We start from the raw sequence: 20,650 nt of genomic DNA, 5'->3' as shown, positions 1-20,650 counted from the left end.
TTTTCTGTTTCCTGTGAAAACATGCTGTTTCTCTGTGTCAGTGTAAACCTATGTTCACATGTTTATGATCCTGTGGTAATACTCACCATATCCCGGGATCTAATAGCAAATATAGAGAACAGTTTATAGAGAACATGAAACCATAAGAAAGATACAAAAAGTTTGATAAGTTCATAATAACAGTGACAGCAGCAATAACAATAACATCATTAGTAACTAATAACTGGACTGTTAACATAACAACTTCAGATTGGTTAATGCATTTTGCCCCAAGGTGTACTTGGTGAGCATTGGTGAGGGGCCTGGGGCCCAACAGCTGTTGTCAAGTCATTTGGCCTCAAACAAACGCCTGGCAGAACAGCTCTGTTTTGTAGGCCCTGCAGATCTGTGCTAGCTCCAACAGGTCCTGGATTTCCTCTGGGAACTCATTCTACCAAATGGGGACCAGGACAGAGAATGATCTTGCCCTGGTTGAGGACAAATGTGCTTCCTTAGGGTCAGGAGTCACCAACCAGTTGGAAATGGCTGATCATATTGCTCTTTGATGGGAATGGGAATGGGAAGTAGTCCCTCAGGTACACTGGTCGCATTATGCATGGTACTAAATGTAATTACCGAGACCTTAAGCTTGATCTGGGATTCAACTGGTAACCAGTGTGGCTGTTGGTGTATGGGCTGGATGTGGGCCCTCCAAGGTGTTCCCCTGAGAACCCTGGCTATGGCAATGTGGACCAGGTGCAGTTTCTGGACCAGGGATAAGGGTCAGCCTGCATAGAGCGAGTTGCAGAAATCCAGTCTAGAGGTGACTGTCATGTGGGTCACTGTGGCTAGGTGTTCTGGGGCTAAGTAGGGTAGCATTGTGCAAAACAGTGAATTTCTTATGCATGGGTCCAAAGTACTGTGAGTGGAATGAAACTCACTCCCCTCTGCCCCACATCCCATTGCAGCCCCATAAACTGCCAAGAATTTTGATTCTGAGAACAGAATTCTGATTCTGATCAGCATGGGAGGGATGAAAGGAAGCCAGAATGGTAGGGGGAATCAGCAAAAATTACCCTACTCCTTCGTTACCAGCATAATTACTGTTAAATTTCTTTAAGCGTAATGTGCCTCAGGTGTTATTTCTTTCCTGATATTTGGACATTCAGATTTTGTAGGCATCTCTCTGCATGCCAAGAAAAACAGCCACTTGTGATGTTGTAATTCTGTAGTCACCACTTCAGTTGCAAAACACCCTAACCACCACTGGATGGAAATTGTGGTTTCTTCACATGTCCTCTCTTTGTGATATAAAGACAGAGTGAGCTGGGCACGTATACCCTGGGCACATCCACCTGCTTCCTGAGGGAAAGGATCCAGAAACATGGCAAGCAGCATGAGCCAAACATTCACTGGGGTTGGTAAGTATGATTTCACTAAATATAATGCAGATTATTCTGAATTGCTTTGCTGGATTTCATCTTTTTAGGTATCTGGTATACAGTACACATCATATCTTGAAGTTAGCAGGAAGAAACATCAAATAATGAAGACCACAATTTGAAAAAATTAAGTTGTAAATGTCAGCTTCTCTGTTCACAGATTTGAGGTATCAGAGCAGGCAGAGGCAATTATATGTAACAGAGAACAGGGTTGGGGAGATGTGGGGAACTTCTCAGGCCTGTTGTCAGCTCTTGCCCACCTCAAAACTTGAATGTTGGGTAGAAGAGGGTGTTTCAGCAGGTGCACTTTGCCACGGAGAGATAAGAACAGAATTTGTCAAAAAATCTTCCCTCGTGTTGAGTAGCAAGTTACTGTCAGACCCATTCAAAGAAGGCCACCTATCAACCATTATCTTTATCTGAATGCCATAAGGTACATTCAAGCACATTTTTAGCTGTGAATTACAGGTTAAACACCAGCAGAAGACAAGAGGGAAGATTCCTCAAACTCTGTTTAAAAACTAAGGAGTCACAGGGGCATGTTTGTAACAAAGCACTGACAGCTGTTTTTTTTTTCAACTTAATATTGGGTGTGTAACATATTCCCTGTTGGCAGGTTCTTTTCTGCTCTAGTTTGCTTCCCATGCTTCCCCCATCCTCCTATGGGTTTCTAGAGTCTGGAATTCAGACATATGCTTATAAATATGTTTCTGATGCAATTAAAGGCTGTTGGGGGGGGGGGGCGATTAGCAGTGGAAATATGACTGGTGGCAAGAAGATTCCCTGTTGCTTTTTGCTGCTGCAGCAGCAATTTGAGCTTTTTAGAAAGCAATTCAATGCACTGTTTGGGAAGCCTATTTAATGAGTTACCATAAATGGTACTTGACAATGGCAAAACTGTGCTAAAGAATCATCTTGTCAGCAAAACTTTCACATGTATGGTTATGATGAGTGAATAAAACAGATGCTACTCTAATGCACAGGAAAGAGTCAAGTCTAATAGCCACTTGACTGGAATTTACATTCTTCATTATACTCTTCCCATTTTAAACAGTCCCGTTGTCATTTATAAACTCTCTTCAAGAGTTAATTCAGAGTATACATTTTAATTTCTACTTATTTGATATTGGTATACATAATGATTAGGATATTCTGTGTTCATGTTGTCTACTGTAAACCTTTTTGAATTCATGTAAAAATAAGAATGTTTCTATTGAATCATCATCATAGAATCAGGACTGGACAATGCTAACAATATAGGACAACTACAATTAATTTATCTTCCATTTCTTTTTGTTCCAGGTTTAGCCATCTTGGTGTTTCTTCAATTCAGTAAGTCCACATTTTCCAAATCTGAAGTGAAAACGAGGTGGATGAAGATGAAATAATGCCTGTATTGTAAAGCATAAGGATATTGAAAATTAATTATTAAAAAGTCTGTCTGCATGGCAATCAATCCAGTGAGAAATGCACTGTGCTGAAATGGCTGGTCTCCTTTCTCTGGAACCGAACTCAAAGGGTTGCAATGGGGGAGGAGTTGTCTAGCCCCTTTGTGCTCCCATGTAGGGGCGATACTCTTCCTCACACTTTTTAACATCTATGTGCACCCTCTAGCCAAGCTGGTCTAGGGCTTTTGAGATGTCACCAATATGTGGGTGACACCCAGCTCTACCTCCTAATAGATGGCCAGCCAGACTCCCCCCCCCTGAAACATTTGCCATTTGTTTGGAAGCAGTGGCTGGCTGGCTCAGGCAGAGTCATCTGAAACTCAACCCTTCCAAGACAGAGGTCCTGTGGCTGGGTAGAAGGGGGCAGAACCAGGAAGCATGTGTCCTTGCCCAGATGGGGGTGCAACTGACATCTGCACCAGTAGCCAGGAATTTGGGGATGATCTTTGATGTCTCCCTCTCAATGGAGGCTCAGATCATGAAAGTAGCCTGAACAGCATTTCTCCATTGGTGCCAAGCACAGCTACTAGTGCCCTACGTGTCCTCAGAACACTTGGCCACAGTGATCCATGCAACAGTCACTTCCATATTAGACTTCTATAACACACTCTATGAGGGCCTACCCTTGACTGTGACCCGGAAACTGCAACTGGTACAAAATGCGGCTGCAAGGGTTCTCACTTGGACATCTTGGTGGGCCCATATTCAGCCAGTGCTACATCATCTGCACTGGTTACCAGTTTGCTTCTGGATCAAGTTCAAGATTTAGGTTTTAACCTTTAAAGCTATACATGCCCTGGGTCCTACATATCTGAGGGATCGTTTATCTGCTTATGCTCCATGGAGGGCTCTTTGCTCTGCAGGTAGGAATTTGCTGGCCATCCTGGGCCCCCAGGAAATTCACCTAGACTCAACCAGGGCCAGGGCCTTTTTGGCCCTGGCACCAACCTGGTAGAATGAGCTCCCAGAAGAGCTGAGGGCCCTGATGGAATAATCTAGGTTCTGCAGGGCCTGCAAGATGAAGTTCTTCTGGCAGGCATTTGATTGAGGCCAGGTGGATGACCTGGGTTGTCAGCTGTGGGTCCCCCCTTGCTATGCATTGAGCCCAACCCCTGGGCTTATATTATCTAGGTTATGCCTAGATCCCTAGGCTGGAATAGTAGTTCTGGGACTGAGAGACTCTCTTTTTGTAGTTATACCACCATTTATTGTTCTGTTTATTGTTTTGTAATTTTATTGGGGTTTTATTGTTATTTTTATTACTTTTATATTGTAAACCACCATGGGACGGCAATTGCCACGAGTGGCGGTATATACCGTATGCAGATAAGCTGAGTTTTCCAGCACACCTTTTAGCACTAAAAAGACCTCAGTTTATATGCAGGTAATTGATTAACAGCCTGCTCCCAGCCAGCCAGCCAATTGTAGCATTGCATTTGCAAGATGAGCTCCTTGCAAGTGAGCTAGTTGCTCCTGGTTAACCTTTGCCTTCTGCAAAGATCAAAAAAGCTTTTGCAAATGAGCTAATTGCTCCCAGCCAACAATTGCCTTCTGCAAAGATCTTAACAGCTGAGCTTACTCTGGCAGCTTATAGAACATCAATGGTTTAACTGAGGGATTCTGATATGTTTTGCCCTTCTTTTCCTAATCACTTCTTCCAAACTATTCTTTTGGTTTCTGTGGGTGAGGTGGGTTTTGGGGGTGCTTTGGCATTTACTGTTTCTTTCTCCTAGTGTTTCTTTCTTCTTTTATCTGAGGGGCAGCACTGTTTGCCTTTTCTTCTTGGGGTTGTGTTTCTTTTAAAAGTTGTTTTTTACAGTTATTTCTTTCAGTTTTCAATTTTACAGTTCTTTATTTCAGTGTTTTGTTCTGGGGGGCACTGTAGCCCCCAGTTTGGTAGCTGTTGTTGTAGTAGTATTGTTCTGCTCTGGTTTGCTGGCCTGGGGGGCACTGTTTGGTTCTCCTGCCAGAGCTGTTCTCAGAGCAGTTCTGTCAGAGCTCTCTCAGGGTGTCTGGCATCAAGAGATGAAGGGAAGGCAATTGTAAGCCACTTTGAGACTCCTTTGGTTAGTGAAAAGCAAAATCTAGCAGCTATTCATCCTCTTGACTTTTCTGTATTTTTAGGGGGGGAGGTTGGATGGGAAAGCCTGTGATGATTAAGTGCTTAGGCCACCCTGTAAATTTACCAGTAACCTGCTACATTCCCCCCCCCCCCGTCTTATATGCGGTCCCTTTAACAGATGTTTAATATGTAGAAAGGTGTGGTTGAAATTGTTAGAATAGACAATGTCTGGTGTACAACGAAGAAGACCTTGCAGGGGGCAGCATGAAGACTGTTAGATAAGATAGTGAGGCCAGGACCTTCTCTCCTGTTAAGTGTCATTCTTTGTCTGTCTCCAGATTGCTACCCTCAGGGGCAATTTCCTGCTTCTTCCAGTCTCTCTCTCTCTTAGTTAGGCATGTAGTCAGCTCCTATCTCTGACTCTCCTCTGCACTATCAAGTATGGTAACTCTTTAATAAGCCTTTACCTATTCTTCAATCAGGGAGTGCAACCTTACTGCCTTATGTACTCTTCTAACAGAAAAATTTTACATAGCATTGTAAATAGCACCCCATGAAGCCTCTGTTAAAGGGATGTGATATTTATTTTATCCCCAGGCAAATGGCAACCTTTCTCCAGAGCAGAATGACCAGTATGGTGAGGAATGTGGAAACTAAGCTTTATGATGAAAGGTTCAAAGCCCTGAAAATCTTTAGGTAGACAGTTGGCAATGCTGGGTTACAGAAGCAATCCTACTGGAAGCTCCACAGCAGAGCAATGGTCAATGGTCAATGCAGCTGTTGGTTGTGTTATAAGCTTAGCAGATTGTTGGCACCAAAGTGGGAATGGGGGACCTTTGTGGCTTCTTCTCCTGTGGGAGTTGGCAGTCTGCAGAGATACACAAGGACTGTAATGACTGAGTCATGCTCCACAGTAACAGCAAAGAACAAGTGACAGCTTGATTCCTCCTTCCCACTGGTGAAAGAGAACCATTTTACAGGCACTTCAGAAACTTGACAGCTCCAAAAGGGCCCAGATCTTTATTGGCAGCTCATTCCACCAGGCTGAATCCAGGGACAAAGAAGCCCTGGCTTTGGTTGCACTTCTTTGGGGCTGGGATCCATTAGCAAGTTCGCATTTGCTGAGTGGAGAGCTGTTTGAGGCACATACTCAAAGATGCAGCCCCTTAAATATGTAAGGCCTTAAAGATTAGAACCAGCACCTTGATCTTGATCTGGAACTTGATTGGCAACTAGTGCAGCTGCTGGAGAACAGGTCATATGTGGGCTCTCCAAGGGATCCTAATGAGGACCCAAGCAGCTGCATTCTGGACCAGATGTAATATCTGGATCAAGGTTAATGGAAAGCCTACATAGAGTGAGTTACAGTAGTCTAGCCTGGAGGTGCCTGTTTCATGGATCACTGTGACTAAGTGTTCTGGAGCCAGGTAGGGTACTAGTAGTTTTGCTTGGTATAGGTTGGAAAACATCTGCTGAACTATGGATATCTGGGTTGGGTTTATATAGTGCTGGGGGAGGGGGGGTTATAATTGGCTGCTTAGGGGAAGCTGTGGTCGACTGCAGACTTGGTAACCTAAACCACATCAGTGCTTGCGTGTGGATTACAGGGTCAGGGGGCACTCAAGTGCATGAGCCTCTATGTGATGTTTGAGATATGAAAAGAGTCTAGAGCAGCTTAATGTCACACTTGTGTTGGGGATTCACCCAGGGCTGGGAAGATTTAGAAAGCAGATTAAGTTCCATTCTGCACATGGCCTGGACCCAACCTGGTTCTATGTCTGCACTGGAGTTATATGGGCCACAAGTGAATTTTAAAAAGAGGAAGAAAGACAGAGAACCAAAAAAAAAAGCAAAGGATTAGGATAACAATTTTCTGCATAACCTTTTCTCCATAACCTCCTAAGTGCTAAAACAAGGAGAAAAGGACAAAAGCAGAAGTCTCCTCCTTCAAAAATCTTCTTTCATATTTTATTTCCATAGGCTCTGCTCTCAAAATGGTTTGCTACTTCACCAACTGGGCTCAATACAGGCCAGAGAGAGGGCGATTCCTCACCTCAAACATCGATCCCAATCTGTGCACCCATCTTATTTATGCATTTGCGGGAATGAATGCAAACAGCATCACAACTGTAGAATGGAATGATGAGACGATCTATCGGGAGTTCAATCAACTCAAACAGAGGTAAGTAGAGGTCTGGAATTTAAAAAAAAATCTGCACCATGAATCAGATCTCCAGTGTCCACTCAGAAGCTCTGCTGAGCAAAAGCCTCACTTAGCTTCACCCACTCCTTAAAAACACATAGGGCAGGCGGCAGGGAAGGTTTTGGTTCCAACCCTGATAGATGCTATCCTACTATTAGTCTTTCCTGATGAATATGCTAGGTAGCTTTGGTTCATAGACCTGTACAGATCACAGTAACCCCAGATTGTCAACAAAAAGATGCAGCTGAAAAATATCCAGTTATCCTTGTTCATGTATGCAAAAGTTGCTATTTCAAGATAACAGCTCTAAGATAGTTTCAAATTCCGGACTGCTGACACACTGTGCAGATCTTTCCTTTGATTTAGATGCCATGATCGATATAGTTGCCCAAACCCAAAATTGAGTAGCAAAGGCTGTGCACAAGAGACACTTCCAATCAGGCATTTTTCAGGTAAAGGGAAGCAAAGGGAAACAAATCCAGCTTTCGACTTCCTCTCTTAAATAACAGAATGGCTTAAGGTTCACCTTTTTGAAAAGGTTTTATGGACACAGTGCCAGGAATTGGATGAGAGAATTGTTGACCAGAACTAATTCATGCACAGGACAAGTTTGTGCACTTTGACTGTTTCTGCATGACCAAGTAGGCAGTGATTTCCGTTTGTTTACATCCATGTTTTTTCCCCATTCCACATGGAATCAGGCCCCTTCAGGGATGATCCCAGGGCTGTTCCGAATTGTCCCCTCAGTTGGGCAATATCAAGGGAATGCTCAGAAATTCACATTCCATTTTTTGACATGGGATCCAATTGGGTATGTGTCAGGGCTGGGCCATGTGGAAGGGGGAAAACTCAGGCCATCTGCATTCCAAGTCATTGCTTCTCCAACCCAAGTTTCACTTTCGTCATCTACCCTCACAACTTTCCCTGGTCTTAAAAAAAAAAAAGTCTGATTGCATTACAATGCAATTCCAATATAACGAAATAACACCCCCCCCCACCAAATGTCATGTTTGGTTGGTACCTTTCCTTCTGTATCTTTTTTCTTTAGGATTCAACTTCATAGTTGGTTTTAGTGAGATCGGGGACAGTCTGCGTATGTGTGGGGAATGGTTTGATAAAGCAGCCCACCTTTTTGTATCGCCTTGTTGGTATTGTTACATTTTTGTGTTATAATACAATTGTGATAATTTTAAAAAGATTTCAGACTTGAGGGTGTTCAAATGTGCCAAAATGTCACTGGAAGATAATTGACAATGATTGACAAGGGGGAAAAGGCAGGAAGGTTTCACTTCCTGTTCCTTAGCTATCTTGTGCAGACACAAATCTGAGGGCAAAGGGGGAAAATGTGGGCAAGGGCTCCTCCATGCAAATGTGGGAAAAGATCAGGAGAGCCATCCCGAGGCAAAAAAACAGGGGTCAGCATGACATAACAGCTGGGTGAGCCTTCCATGCAGAAACTGTCTTGGTTTCTCATCCAGCTAGGAATATGCAGAAGGCAGATGGGCACATATGATCTGCATCAGGCAAAATGACTTTAGAGGAAATTCTAAGACATTATTGACAATGTAACAGATGTTTGCATGCCCAGTTGTAAAACTGAGCTTTTCTCAGTGCTGTTTTTCCCTTTCCCATCTAGGAATCCAAGTCTGAAGACACTTTTAGCCATTGGTGGATGGAATTTTGGTTCTGCAAAGTAAGATATGGGGACAGGATTTCTAAATTAGGTGGTTCCTCGCATAGCCTCATCATTCACACCACAGGTTCCTTCTAGAATCTTGAAGGATCTCAGTTTATTTTGTAGTTTCAAATAAATTTCTAATTCTCATGGATGGAGATAGATTTTAAAATGAGCAAAAGGATGTTTAAATATTAGGAAGATACCAGATTTAAAATGCTCATATTTGTTTTGGGATTTTCAGTTCTTATGACTCATTTTTTTTGCAAATAGCTACTGAGATTGTCAATTAAACATAAGCAAAAGATGCAAATAAGCATCTTTAACCTCTTTCACCTCCAGATATAGTCCAAACAAAAAAAAGTCATTCACATGCCAGTCTTTATATTTACTTAGCAAATTCATGAAAGCTGGAATACTAATGTTGGAAAAGACTGTCTTTTCAGAGCAATCACAGAGCATTGTTTATTAAAGTACAAAGGCCAGGCTGACAACCAAAAACCCATTAAAATCAAAAGAATCCAGATTTAACAGACAATATCAAGTAAATGAACCACATGAACTATAATCTCCTCCCATAGCCTGTCCAAATAAAACAGACTTCCATTGCTTATGGAAGGGGGCCCTCCTCACATTTTCTGAGAGAACATTCCAAAGCCTGAGGTTACCACGAAGAGGGAATGAGTCTGGGCAGTGGCCAAACAACTTAAAGGCAGGGCTGTACTAGGAGGAAGGTCTGGAGGAGATCTCATATGGCACACAGGCTCATAATGGGAGAGATGGTCCTTCAAGTAGGCTGGCTCCAGTTTGTATAGGGTTTTAAAAATACAACCAGCACCTTGAATGGCCATAACGGTGACCAGTAAAGCTATAGTGAATGTAGAGAAAGAAGTTCTTTTCTTCCCTTCTCAGCTGCATGGAGGGACTGGAGAGCCAGTGGTACAGTGCTTAGCAGATGCTCCCATGCTGGTGGTGGTGGAGGGGACCCATTCTCGAGCCTATTCCCACTGCCAGTGCTGTGAGCCTGGGCCACAGGATAAAAACACAAAGCAACTCGGTATTGCCAGCTCCCTCCCCCCTGACCCTGAACTACCATGGAAGGGGACTGGGATGACAAGATGAACATGGCAGGACACAGGCCAAACAGAGCCCAATAAGCCAGAGACACCCATGCAGAGTGCCACTGCTTGATAGTGAAGGAGTGTTGCTAGACTGCTGCAGACAAGGTTGTTCTGCCATGCTGAAGCCACAATCAGAGTAGCTCCACCCTGTCTCCTTCTCAAGCACCCTCCAGTTCCCTCCCTCACATCAGTTGCTTGAGGGTCAGATAAGAGCTATGGAACAACTGGTTCCTGCCCCTGGGCCTTATGTTTGACACCCCTGCTCCAGGGCATTATACTCTCCCTCCCCAAAACCTGCATCCCCAGGCTGCTCCTCCCTAAATCTAGTTTATTTCACCACCCAGAGCCGGCAATCCTAGCATGACCAGGTTATCAGTATTCTCATCAAATATTGCTGGAAGAATGCATTGCCTTGGACACACTGGAACATTTTTGCAGATAGAAGGATTTCCACCTGCAGATTTCTACCTTCTTTCCTCCCTCTTCCTGTAATGCCCTCACAATGCTGCACAAGAAAGTTAAATACCATGGGTGAAAATGCTTCTGGCCATGGAAATACCTCTGGTGCATTGAAACCATTATTTGCAGCTTCATTAACCTGACCTTCTAGTAACAGCACAGGATCTAATAAATCCCCTCAACTCTATACAATGTTCTCAGATTTACCCGTACATCCCGGGGGGGGGGGGGGTAAAATCATCACTCCCAAGTGAACGCCAATATTTTAAGTGATCCAAGGATACAGAGCAAAGCAACCACTATATTGTTAATCTATATCTTTTCTGATGCTAGATTCTCAGCTATGGTGGCTACTCCTGCTAATCGTCGGACATTTGTTGCCTCTGCGGTTTCATTCCTGCGGAAGTATGATTTTGATGGCCTAGATCTAGATTGGGAATATCCTGCACACAGAGGCAGCCCTGCAGAGGATAAACAGCGCTTCACTGCTCTGGTTCAGGTATAGTATAACACAGAACATGAACACAGAATGCAAGCAATGATCCCAAGTTTGTGGCTGCAGAAATCTATTCCAACAAGGTATTCTATGGATGTCTCAATGAACAGAGAGGTCAAAGGACATAAGATCTGAATGTCATGTTCTCGTTGAAAGTATAACATTAAGCAAAAGTATATAGACCCCCTCCCTACTTCCAGACTGGAGTTAAGACAGACTCAGTCATTAGATTCCATACTGCAAGTCAATGAAGGGCTTTCTATGTTAACAAATAGAGCCACCATTCAGACAGATAATCAGTGAAAAGCAAGGGCTGGAATAATGGAAGCTAAAAGTAAAATAACTGGAGAGCAGAGAAGAAACACACCCTAGGGACTGGGAGGAGGGGGTGTTCAGCATTGCAACATTACAGGCAATACCTACTAGAAAAAAACATCCTCCAAAAATTGGGGACCACTCAGAAGGGGAATCTTCATTCAAAGAGAGTGGAAATGAGATTAATGAAATGAGACTAAGCTCCCAAGCGTGGAAATGAGACAAAGGTTTTGTACCTTCAGCATTAAGATCGTTAGGTCAACACACTACAGGTCCTTCTGAAAAGTATGTTTTAAGGCTTCTTTTTATGGAAGCTTACTGGGAAGCATGCCCCATTAAGTGTAGTAGGATTTACTACCCAATGAGCATGTGGAAGGATGAGACTGTACTGCCATTCTTGGACTGGTCTCCACAACAGAGATCATACATAGTCATGGTTGATGTAATTTTAAGTAAGAGATTAGCATCCTATTTCCCTGATAAAAATTGCTATCCCCAAGTGGTTTTTACTCACACTGGAACAAAAACAACAACAACAGGTATCTTGCTTTAAGATTGTGGCCTATACAGAGTTAGGTGCACCTTGGTCCATTGTTTTCAATGGTATTAAGTGCCCCTAACAACATAGAACTATGCAACATCCCTGCAGTCCTATACACATTTACTTAGGAGTAAATCCAAATGAAATTAATGAGACCTGAATAAATTATGTCTGAGACTGAGCTATACAACTCTTACTTGAAGTTCTAGTTTATATCATAAAAGTGGTGTATCACTAAGGACATATATTTAATTTAAAATTATTCTGCTTCCCAGCAACAATGTTCAGAAGGGATGCATTAGAGACTACTGGTTGTACATTTCCAGTTATGCACCATAATTCCATCCTTCTCCAAGGAGCTCCGGGCAGCATACATGCTTCACCCTTCTCCCAATTTTATTCTCTCAGAAACCCTGTGAAGAAGATTAGGCTGAGACTAACAGGCCCGCATACATCAAGCAGACTTAATGACTAAGCAGAGGTCTGGATTCAGTTCTTCTAGATCTCTTGTGCTACATCCACATATCATTGGTGGACTACTGTAATCAGTCACCTCTCAACGTTCTTCTCCAGAGAGGAAAATTCAGGAGGCCAATTCAGGAAGAAAATTCAGTATTCCAACCATCAAGGGTGGCCTATCCAGTATGCAGCCCAAAGTGATTGCCTAAGATACTAAATAGACCAGCCGCCCACCAGCTCCACTCCCAGCACTAGACAGAGAGTGAGGGCTAATTGCCAGGATGAGCTAGTTAAAGTCAAGATGCTTGAGTGACTAGGTGATTATAGCTGAGACTGGATTACAGCAGTTGTCAAGATTTGTGAATTGTAGTAAATCAGCACACAAATACAAGTATTAACAGACACAAGAACAAGGCTTGAGCCCAGTGGCAACCCCAAGACCAACAAAATTCAATTCTGGGTATAAACAGGAATAATTTTATTAATTGGTCCTGTTAATGGAAAGAAGGAAGAACCACCATCTTGGATTTCAGCAACTTTGCAGGAAATTCTAGCTGAGCCATAGGGTTGCAGCAGAGCTGCACATGCATGGAGAGCCTCTTCTGCATTGTTTCGATTACATTTGCTTTGGTTTTAACAAGATGGGCAAAAGCAAAGCTCATGTTGTTTGTTCAACCATTTTACTTAGGAACTCTCTGAGGAATTCCAGAGAGAAGCTCAGCAGACAAGGAAGGAAAGGCTACTGCTGACTGCTGCTGTGGCGGCTGGGAAGACCACCAGCGAAAACGCCTATGACATTCCCAGGATCTCACAGTGAGTGTGGTCAGGCGAAAGGGGTGGGGTGGGGAGAAAGTTAAGTCACAAAAACATTGAATCAGTTGACTCCAGATCCAGAGACTGACAGGTCTTACTCACAATTTACTGTACAGCCATTGAGAATTCTTAACCTGACAGTGGGCGGGGAAATATTTGAGGTTTTTCTCTCTCTTTGTAGGAGTCTGGATCTTATTAACCTCATGACATACGATTTTCATGGATCTTGGGAAACTGTCACAGGCCATGTCAGCCCCCTATACCCTGACACTGTAAGTGATAATTGTTTTCTGTACAATTCAGTGAAATGGCAAGATAGCTTATATTTTTGCATTTAAAAAAAAATCAGCAGATGTCCTTACACAGAGTACAATCGTGTCAATGCCCTTTTTAATGATGTTTCGTTTTTGGTTGACAAAATAATTACAATTGGGAGACTTTTCATAATAGTTTCAGATGTTTTTAGATATTGGCAAAAATTTAAACACACGGTAAGTCTTCAAAAGACTTTCCATCCCTGTTATCTTTGAAAAATAAAGCAGCAATTTCTGTTCATTCCCCACCCCTTACTGGAGAGCCCACCTCCCCCATGTACTTTTCCTGAAGGTCAATTGTCCCCCAGGAACAAAATAAAGGGGCTGCAGTGAGAAGCAGAAAAATCCCACTTCACAAGTTCCATTTTCTGAATAAATCACATTGAAAATATGCCATTGTGCATAAGGCACAATTGATTAAACAATATTTAAGGAAAACTAGGAGAAACTAGCTGAAACCAACTAAAAAACTAGGAGCTGAACATGATGCTGCTTCTTGAAATGGTCATGAACTGGCTGCAAGAGGGCAATAATAAAATGTGTATATTCAATATTGGCATCATGTTGCTACTCTAAGTTCAAGGGTTCTCTGGTGCTCCATTGCTGTCTCAGATGATGTCCTAGGGAGATTAATCCTGAACTTCAGCAGTAGCTGCTCATTCCTGCCCACTTCCACCATTGCTATGTGAAGAACATTTTTAAGGAGTGACAATGGTTTGGATTCAAAGGTTCCGGTGCTATTCACGTGTAGAGTGAGACTTTTCCAGCCTCTCCTTCACCCTGCAGTCCCTTGTGCCTTTAAAAAATACTAAAATCTGCTCCTTGGAGTTAAAGTATGCTGCAGAACAAGGGTGCTACTTCCACATGAATGTTCTGCCTTGGTTTTTTGATTGAACCAATATTTGGGTGAGCATCAACATAATTTCATTCTCTGTCCTGTTGCCAGGTTTATAGCCACTTTGCTGCTCTCATTCTAGAACCTGGTTTATTATTTATAAGATAAGAAGAAGAGTTGATTCTTATATGCCACTTTTCTCTACCCATAGGAGTCTCAAAGCAGCTTACAATCGCCTTCACTTTCCTCTCCTCACAACAGACACCCTGTGAGGGAGGTGAGGCTGAGAGAGCCCTGATATTACTGCTCTGTCAGAACAGCTTTATCAGTGCTGTGGCAAACCCAAGGTCACCCAGCTGGTTTTACGTGGGGAAGTGCGGAATCAAACCTGGCTCACCAGATTAGAAGTCCGCAGCAAGCATAGGGGCTGGCCCAATCAGAGTGTGGCCAGCTGTGCTGTCCGCACCCTGATTGGCCCATATTCAAGCTTGGACACCCCGGCCATGCTCTTCCCACAGGGGCATTTCACAAATATATACAGGAACCATGGATATGGATAGTTATATGTCAACTACCAATTTGAAAAGCAGCTTGGAGAAATGGGACGGGGCTGTGCCATGGAAAGTGCAAGGAGAATTGCTGCATGCATATATTCCATTGCCAGTTCAAATCCTCTACATTCACAACTGCCATGAGAGCAACACACAAAACTGTACCTGTGAGGAAACCTCTCAAGATTCAGAACAGTATGAAGGTCTGCAAATGGGATGAAAACTGATAGTTCCTTTCCATTGGAAGATAAGTGCTTCTCATTTGCACTTTTGAGGATCTTTGGATCCCATCCAGTATAAGAAAAGGTACTGGAAAACTACAGGTCTGTGATATAGAGCAACAAAACGCTCTAAATGTCAGAAACTGTGTAGTGCACATTGAAACCATGCTAACTACCTTTCTGTCTTCTTCAAGGATGCTGCTGTACAATACTGGAAGAACAACGGTGCACCAGCTGAAAAGATTGTCCTGGGAATACCACTCTATGGACAAACTTTCACCCTTTCTTCCACACAAACTGGACCTAACGCACCCGCCTCAGGGCCCGGAACACCTGGTACTTTCACAAGACAGGCTGGATTCTTGGCTTATTATGAGGTAGCCAGGAGGATTCTTTATATTTTAAGCAGTTAAAATTAAATGTTCTTATTTCCTTTGAATCACATGTTTTTATCCTTTCCTGTCATATGTTTTCCTCACAGAGGTTTCTCAGACAATATTTTAAAAAGAGTATTGTCTTCTCTCAAGGGCCAGTCAATCCTGTCTTCTTCCTGCTTTTAAGTTTGTCACCTGTTGCAACAGTCTCTAATGCCAACACCTCCCACAATGAAGAAAAAGAACTTGAACCCTATATGTCCCAAGCCCAAATATCTGGCAACTTTATCCATAATCTAATTTGCTTTGTTTTAGATCTGCGTTTTTAAACAAGGTGCCACTACAAAAGTGATTCCAGAGCAGAAGGTTCCATATTCTTTCAAGGGAAACCAGTGGGTCGGGTATGATGATGTGGACAGCATTAAAAATAAGGTAAGCATACTAAGTAGATATCCCTTTGGTGTTTAGACAGTTCTAGTGGAGTTCAACCAGCTTGATACTTAGACATCCAAAATGGGAGACAGTGAATTCAATTTCAGAATGCTGTGAATTCTGAAACATGCCTTCAGGTCTTTTCCTGATGTTGATTCCAGGTTCTGGGATCCACAGGCTTAGTGCTTCTGAATGTGGTCTGTAGTCACCAATGGATCTCCTCAATGAATCTCACAAATTCCCTTTTAAAGCTGTTTGCTCCTGTGGCTGGACTCAAGTGGGTAGCCATGTTAGTCTGAAGCAGCAGAATAAATTTTGAGTCCAGTATCACCTTTAAGACCAACAAAGTTTTATTCAAGGTATCACTATATTCTCAGGCAGAGAATTCCACATTTTAATCACTCTCTGTGTAAAGTAGCTTTTTTTTTTTTTTGTCTGTCCTAACCTACTGCCCACCAGTTTCATTAGAAGCATCTAAGTTCTAGTGTTTTGGGAGAGGGAAATATGTCTGTTGTCTTATTTTATAAACCTCTATCATGCCCCCCCCCCAGTCATCTCTTTTCTAAACTGGAAGTCTCAGACTCTTCAGCCTTTCCTCCAACCCTCTAATCATCTTGGCTGCCCTTCTCTTTCAATCAATTTATTTGCTACAGTCTGATATCAGCAGAAAATACAACAAAGGGAAACAGAAAAATGTAAACAATATTAAAAGGATATAATTGCCAATAAAGTTGACATTCTGGAAAATTAAACACCCTCCTTTGTACATTTTCCAGCTCTGCAATGTCTTTTTGGAGACCAGAACTGTACAAATGAGGCCACACCATAGATCTATACAGGGGGCATTGCAATGGCAGCCATTTTATTCTCATGCTCCCATTCCTAATACTCTCTGGCACAGAATTTGTCTTTTCACTGCCACAGCAACTAGGTTGATACTTTCATTGAGCTATCTGACCTCATTAGCCCACACTTATGCTTGCTCCTGTAAGTGTTTACGTTTGTGTTTCCTTTGTTATTCAGGTCACATATTTGAAGGGAAATAACCTGGCAGGAGGCATGGTTTGGGCCATGGATCTGGATGACTTTACTGGTTCTTTTTGTAACCAAGGAGCATACCCACTTCTGCAAACTCTGAAGAGAGAGCTGGGTTCCAAAGGTTAATCTTATTTTATTATACTGGTTTTCTTTCAATTCATCACTCAGTCACTGGAACTGCGGTAAATCAAATATTTACCAAACACCATGAACTATTTCCTCTTTTAACAGCAATGTCAAGAGCAGTCATTGCACAAAAGCTGTAAACAGAACAAGAAATAAGGAACCTGTGAATGGGGAAGTAGCACTTCTAAATGAAGCTTTGCTTCCACATTTAAATTCTGGTCCATTGGTTTGGTTTATTAGGGAGGGGCTGTGGCTCAGTAGTAGAGTATCCCCTTGGCATGCAGAAGATCCTCAGTATCTCCTGTTATGGGAAACAGATAGTGGGTGATGTGAAGCACCTCTGTCTGAGACCATTGAGCTGCTGCCAGCCTAAGTAGATGATTCTGATGGGCCAAAGGTGTGCTTCATATGTTCAGATGTTTGCCCACTGTCTTCTCTCTTGTTTCCTTTTTGCAGCATACTAATGCATGTTTTTTTTTTAAGTTTAGTCAGAGGGGATTTAACTGCAACTAAATAATTTTCAAGTAAAAAAGCTGTACTATGAAATGTACATATATTGTGCCGGATTGGTATACCATGAATATGCACGGCAATGCATATACAGCAAGACCCCACTGCATTGTCCACTTCATTCCAAGCCCTGGGATAGTTTTTTAGTGCTGACTCCTCTGATTTTTGAATTGAAATATTTTGTGCATAGTTCTATGCAGAGGTATTGATCTATCTACCCAATGAATATTAACAGAAACTGTTTCAAACACACTTGAGGAACATTTTTCTAGTGGTTCTCAAGACCTTCTCCCAGCTTCAGATTCAGTAAATAAATAGTTTGTTAGTCTTAAAATGTGAGTCAGAGAAATGGGTCACAAGGGGGAGAAGAATACATAGATCTGGGATAGGAGGTTCTGGGAAGCATAATGGCCTATCTATGAAATAGTGTCTTGCCCTATAAAGGTATGTGTTTATAGATAGCAGAAATAAAATCTAAACTCCTTCAGTGATGTGCGCTTCTTGTGTTTTATGATGGGGAATGTAGAATGAAGTTTACTTCAAAGCTTTTGAAAACCCATTATAAAATTTATTATTATCATCATCATTTGATTTATTTCCCACCACTCCCGGCAAGCTGTCTTGCAGCGGGTTACAATAAAACACACTATGATATCCCCATTAAAGCTATATATATCCCTGGTGGCAAAATTTTCTCCCATCCACCCCAATAATTGTAGGCAGTCTCTCGGTGCACCACAGGGGACTACAATTTGATACAACTCTGCCAAAAACCACAGATTTGTTATTCTCCTATGACTACCTATTAGGGTTGCCATTTCTCACTGGGGTGGGGAAAACATCTACCCACAGTAGGCCCTTCCTGCCTGCAGCTGTTCAACTGGATGGGGAGGGGGAGAAAAATAATGGTGAAATGGGGGTAGATGGGATGATTCTAGCATCTTGACTCATTGACATCACTTCAATGTGTCACCAATGATATAATGACGTTGCCAGTGAGAGCCCCTCCTTCTACTACCAGTTGTCAAACTTGTGCAAGCTCTGACAAATTTGCAGTCTGGTCCTCAGCAGAGTTACACCCTTCTAAGCCAATTGATTTCACCTGAGTTTGAAGATAGTAACTCTGCCTAAGATGGCACTGCATGTTAACTCCTTTGTGATGGAGTCATGGAGATTCTTTAGACATGCCCCCCCCCCCCAGCTTCCTCCGGACTCTTTGACTCTCCTTCTTTGACAGCTCCACAGCCCTCAACCTATTCATACCAACATTTCCTCTAGGTTTATATTACTCTCAGTCAAACCTCACTTCCACTTTCTGGACAATAAACATTCTGATTGTCAAACTATTGTCCCTAGCAGTCAGGGTGTTTGGAAATTTTCATAGCATTATGTAAATGTACATTGCAGTAACTGGAGAAGTAAGAAGACAGAATTGGGAGCAACAAGCATTCAGTTCTTAGTTTATATTATGCAGCAAAGAGTCTGGAGAATGATTTGGGTTTGAAGGGGCCTGTCTCATTACAGGAAAATCAGCCTGAGTGAGCTTCAGGTTAGGGTCAGTCCAAAAAGAGAAAAAAACATGTTTTCTAAAATAACCAATCATGCAAATATTCTTTCATTTTACTTTCTTTTTTGAGGTGTCAAAACTACACTGACATTTCCCCTATTTATTAATTACACTTTTCCTTAAGGAATAAAACTTTCTTCCTAGACTGATCCAGCCATTCAGGAATGCATAATGATTGTGATGACATCTCAGTACTACCTAATAAATCAAATGTGGAGCTAAAAATGACAGCAACCATTCATAGCTGAATCTGAGCCAGAGTCAAAAGGTTTGGTCTGTGAATCTGACCACAACACAAAAAGGAGCACTTTTACGTACATCCAGAGGGTCTTTTTCTTCATTTATTGTGATCCCTGAAATCCAGGGATTTAGAATTAAAAGAGAAGAATTTCCAGGGTTAGAAGTTAAGTACTGTATGGGGGCCAGGTTAGAAGTTAAGTACTATATGGGGGCCTTACCATGTTACATGCTGTATATATATTTTTTTAAAACTCCAATGGCAATTTGGAACTTCTGGTACCCATTCTTGAATGCCACTTTTCTGCAACAAGTTTCCCATCCCACTCCATTTTCCTATTCCTTTTCTTGTGAAATAAATATTACAATATTGACATGCCCTACTGTTTTTTAAAGTCACTGAATTCCTCATGTGCCATGGGGTAGCACAGAATTCCCTATGCATGAATGGTTGCCAACCTTCAGAATGTGGCTGGAGATTTTCCAGAATTTTAACTGGTCTCCAAAATAAGAGAGATCAGTTTCCACAGAGAAAATGGCTGCTTTAGAAGGTGCAGTGCATGGCATTATACCGTGCTGAAATCTCCAGCTATTTCCCAGCCCAGACCATTGTGAAAATCAGTCCTAGACATTTCCATTTTAATATGTATTTTATATTGTGCTTTTGGACAAGTTTTGACATATAGCTTGAATTATTCCGAAATGATACATATTATTCTTTTTTACAGACCAACCACCAGTTTCTGAACTTCCTACCCAAAATGAACCTCTGAAACCTGAACAGTCACAACCTGTTCCACCTACAGCAAACACATTTTGTCTTGACAAAGTAGATGGAATCTATGCTAACGTACAGAATCCTGCAACATTCTACCACTGTTCTCACAGCAGTACTTTCATCAAGGATTGTCCCAAAAATTTAATTTTTAATGATAAATGCAAATGTTGCGACTGGCCACAATGAAGTGCTTCCAATAAGTATAAATCCAATGGTGGCTATATTCCTTTATACTCAAAGCCAACCAATGCTTTATTGCCTATATGCATATACATACATTGTCTGTATTTTCTAACTCTACCGACTGAAGTGATATGATCCACAAATCAACTTGGAGCCAAAAGAATGCAGGAATCATTTGTCCTGTGCATCACTCTGCTTGTCCTGAATATCTTCATTCTTTAGTTTTTACTTCCTATTTCATTTTGCTAAAACTGATATAAATAAATTCAATTCAATGTAACTCTTCATTTCTTTTGTAGATAAGATGAACTCACTTTAAACAAGAATAATTAATGCTAAGTGGGTATTTAAAAATCAAATCCATGATATAAAGGACTGACATCTTATATAACTTAGAATAATTAGTTAGAAGGGACCTCCAGGGTCATCTAGTGCAACCCTCTGCAGAATGCAGAAAATTCACAGCTACCT

At 42.0% G+C, this 20,650-nt stretch overlaps 1 protein-coding gene and 1 long non-coding RNA gene across 2 annotated transcripts in view; one reads left to right on the top strand and one right to left on the bottom strand.

Annotated features, from left to right (window-relative positions):
• Positions 1 to 999: 999 nt before the first annotated feature.
• On the top strand, positions 1,000 to 20,459 carry LOC143835983 (chitotriosidase-1-like). The gene is made up of 11 exons (XM_077334588.1): positions 1,000 to 1,400; positions 2,724 to 2,753; positions 6,912 to 7,113; positions 8,771 to 8,827; positions 10,723 to 10,888; positions 12,889 to 13,013; positions 13,195 to 13,285; positions 15,129 to 15,311; positions 15,624 to 15,740; positions 16,764 to 16,899; positions 19,947 to 20,459. The coding sequence occupies exons 1-11, from the start codon at positions 1,364 to 1,366 to the stop codon at positions 20,180 to 20,182; spliced, it is 1,380 nt and encodes a 459-aa protein (XP_077190703.1). The 5' UTR covers positions 1,000 to 1,363; the 3' UTR covers positions 20,183 to 20,459.
• The window catches only part of LOC143835987 (uncharacterized), a 34,045-nt gene continuing 15,757 nt past the window's right edge, over positions 2,363 to 20,650 (bottom strand). The window contains exon 3 of the long non-coding RNA XR_013230435.1: positions 2,363 to 2,812. This is a non-coding gene — a long non-coding RNA (uncharacterized LOC143835987). The remainder of the gene's footprint in view (positions 2,813 to 20,650) is intronic.

Source organism: Paroedura picta, chromosome 4 (genome assembly GCF_049243985.1).
Source record: "Paroedura picta isolate Pp20150507F chromosome 4, Ppicta_v3.0, whole genome shotgun sequence".
NCBI lineage: Eukaryota > Metazoa > Chordata > Lepidosauria > Squamata > Gekkonidae > Paroedura > Paroedura picta.
Note: the sequence above shows the minus strand (reverse complement) of the source record. Positions and strands in the feature narration are given on the sequence as shown.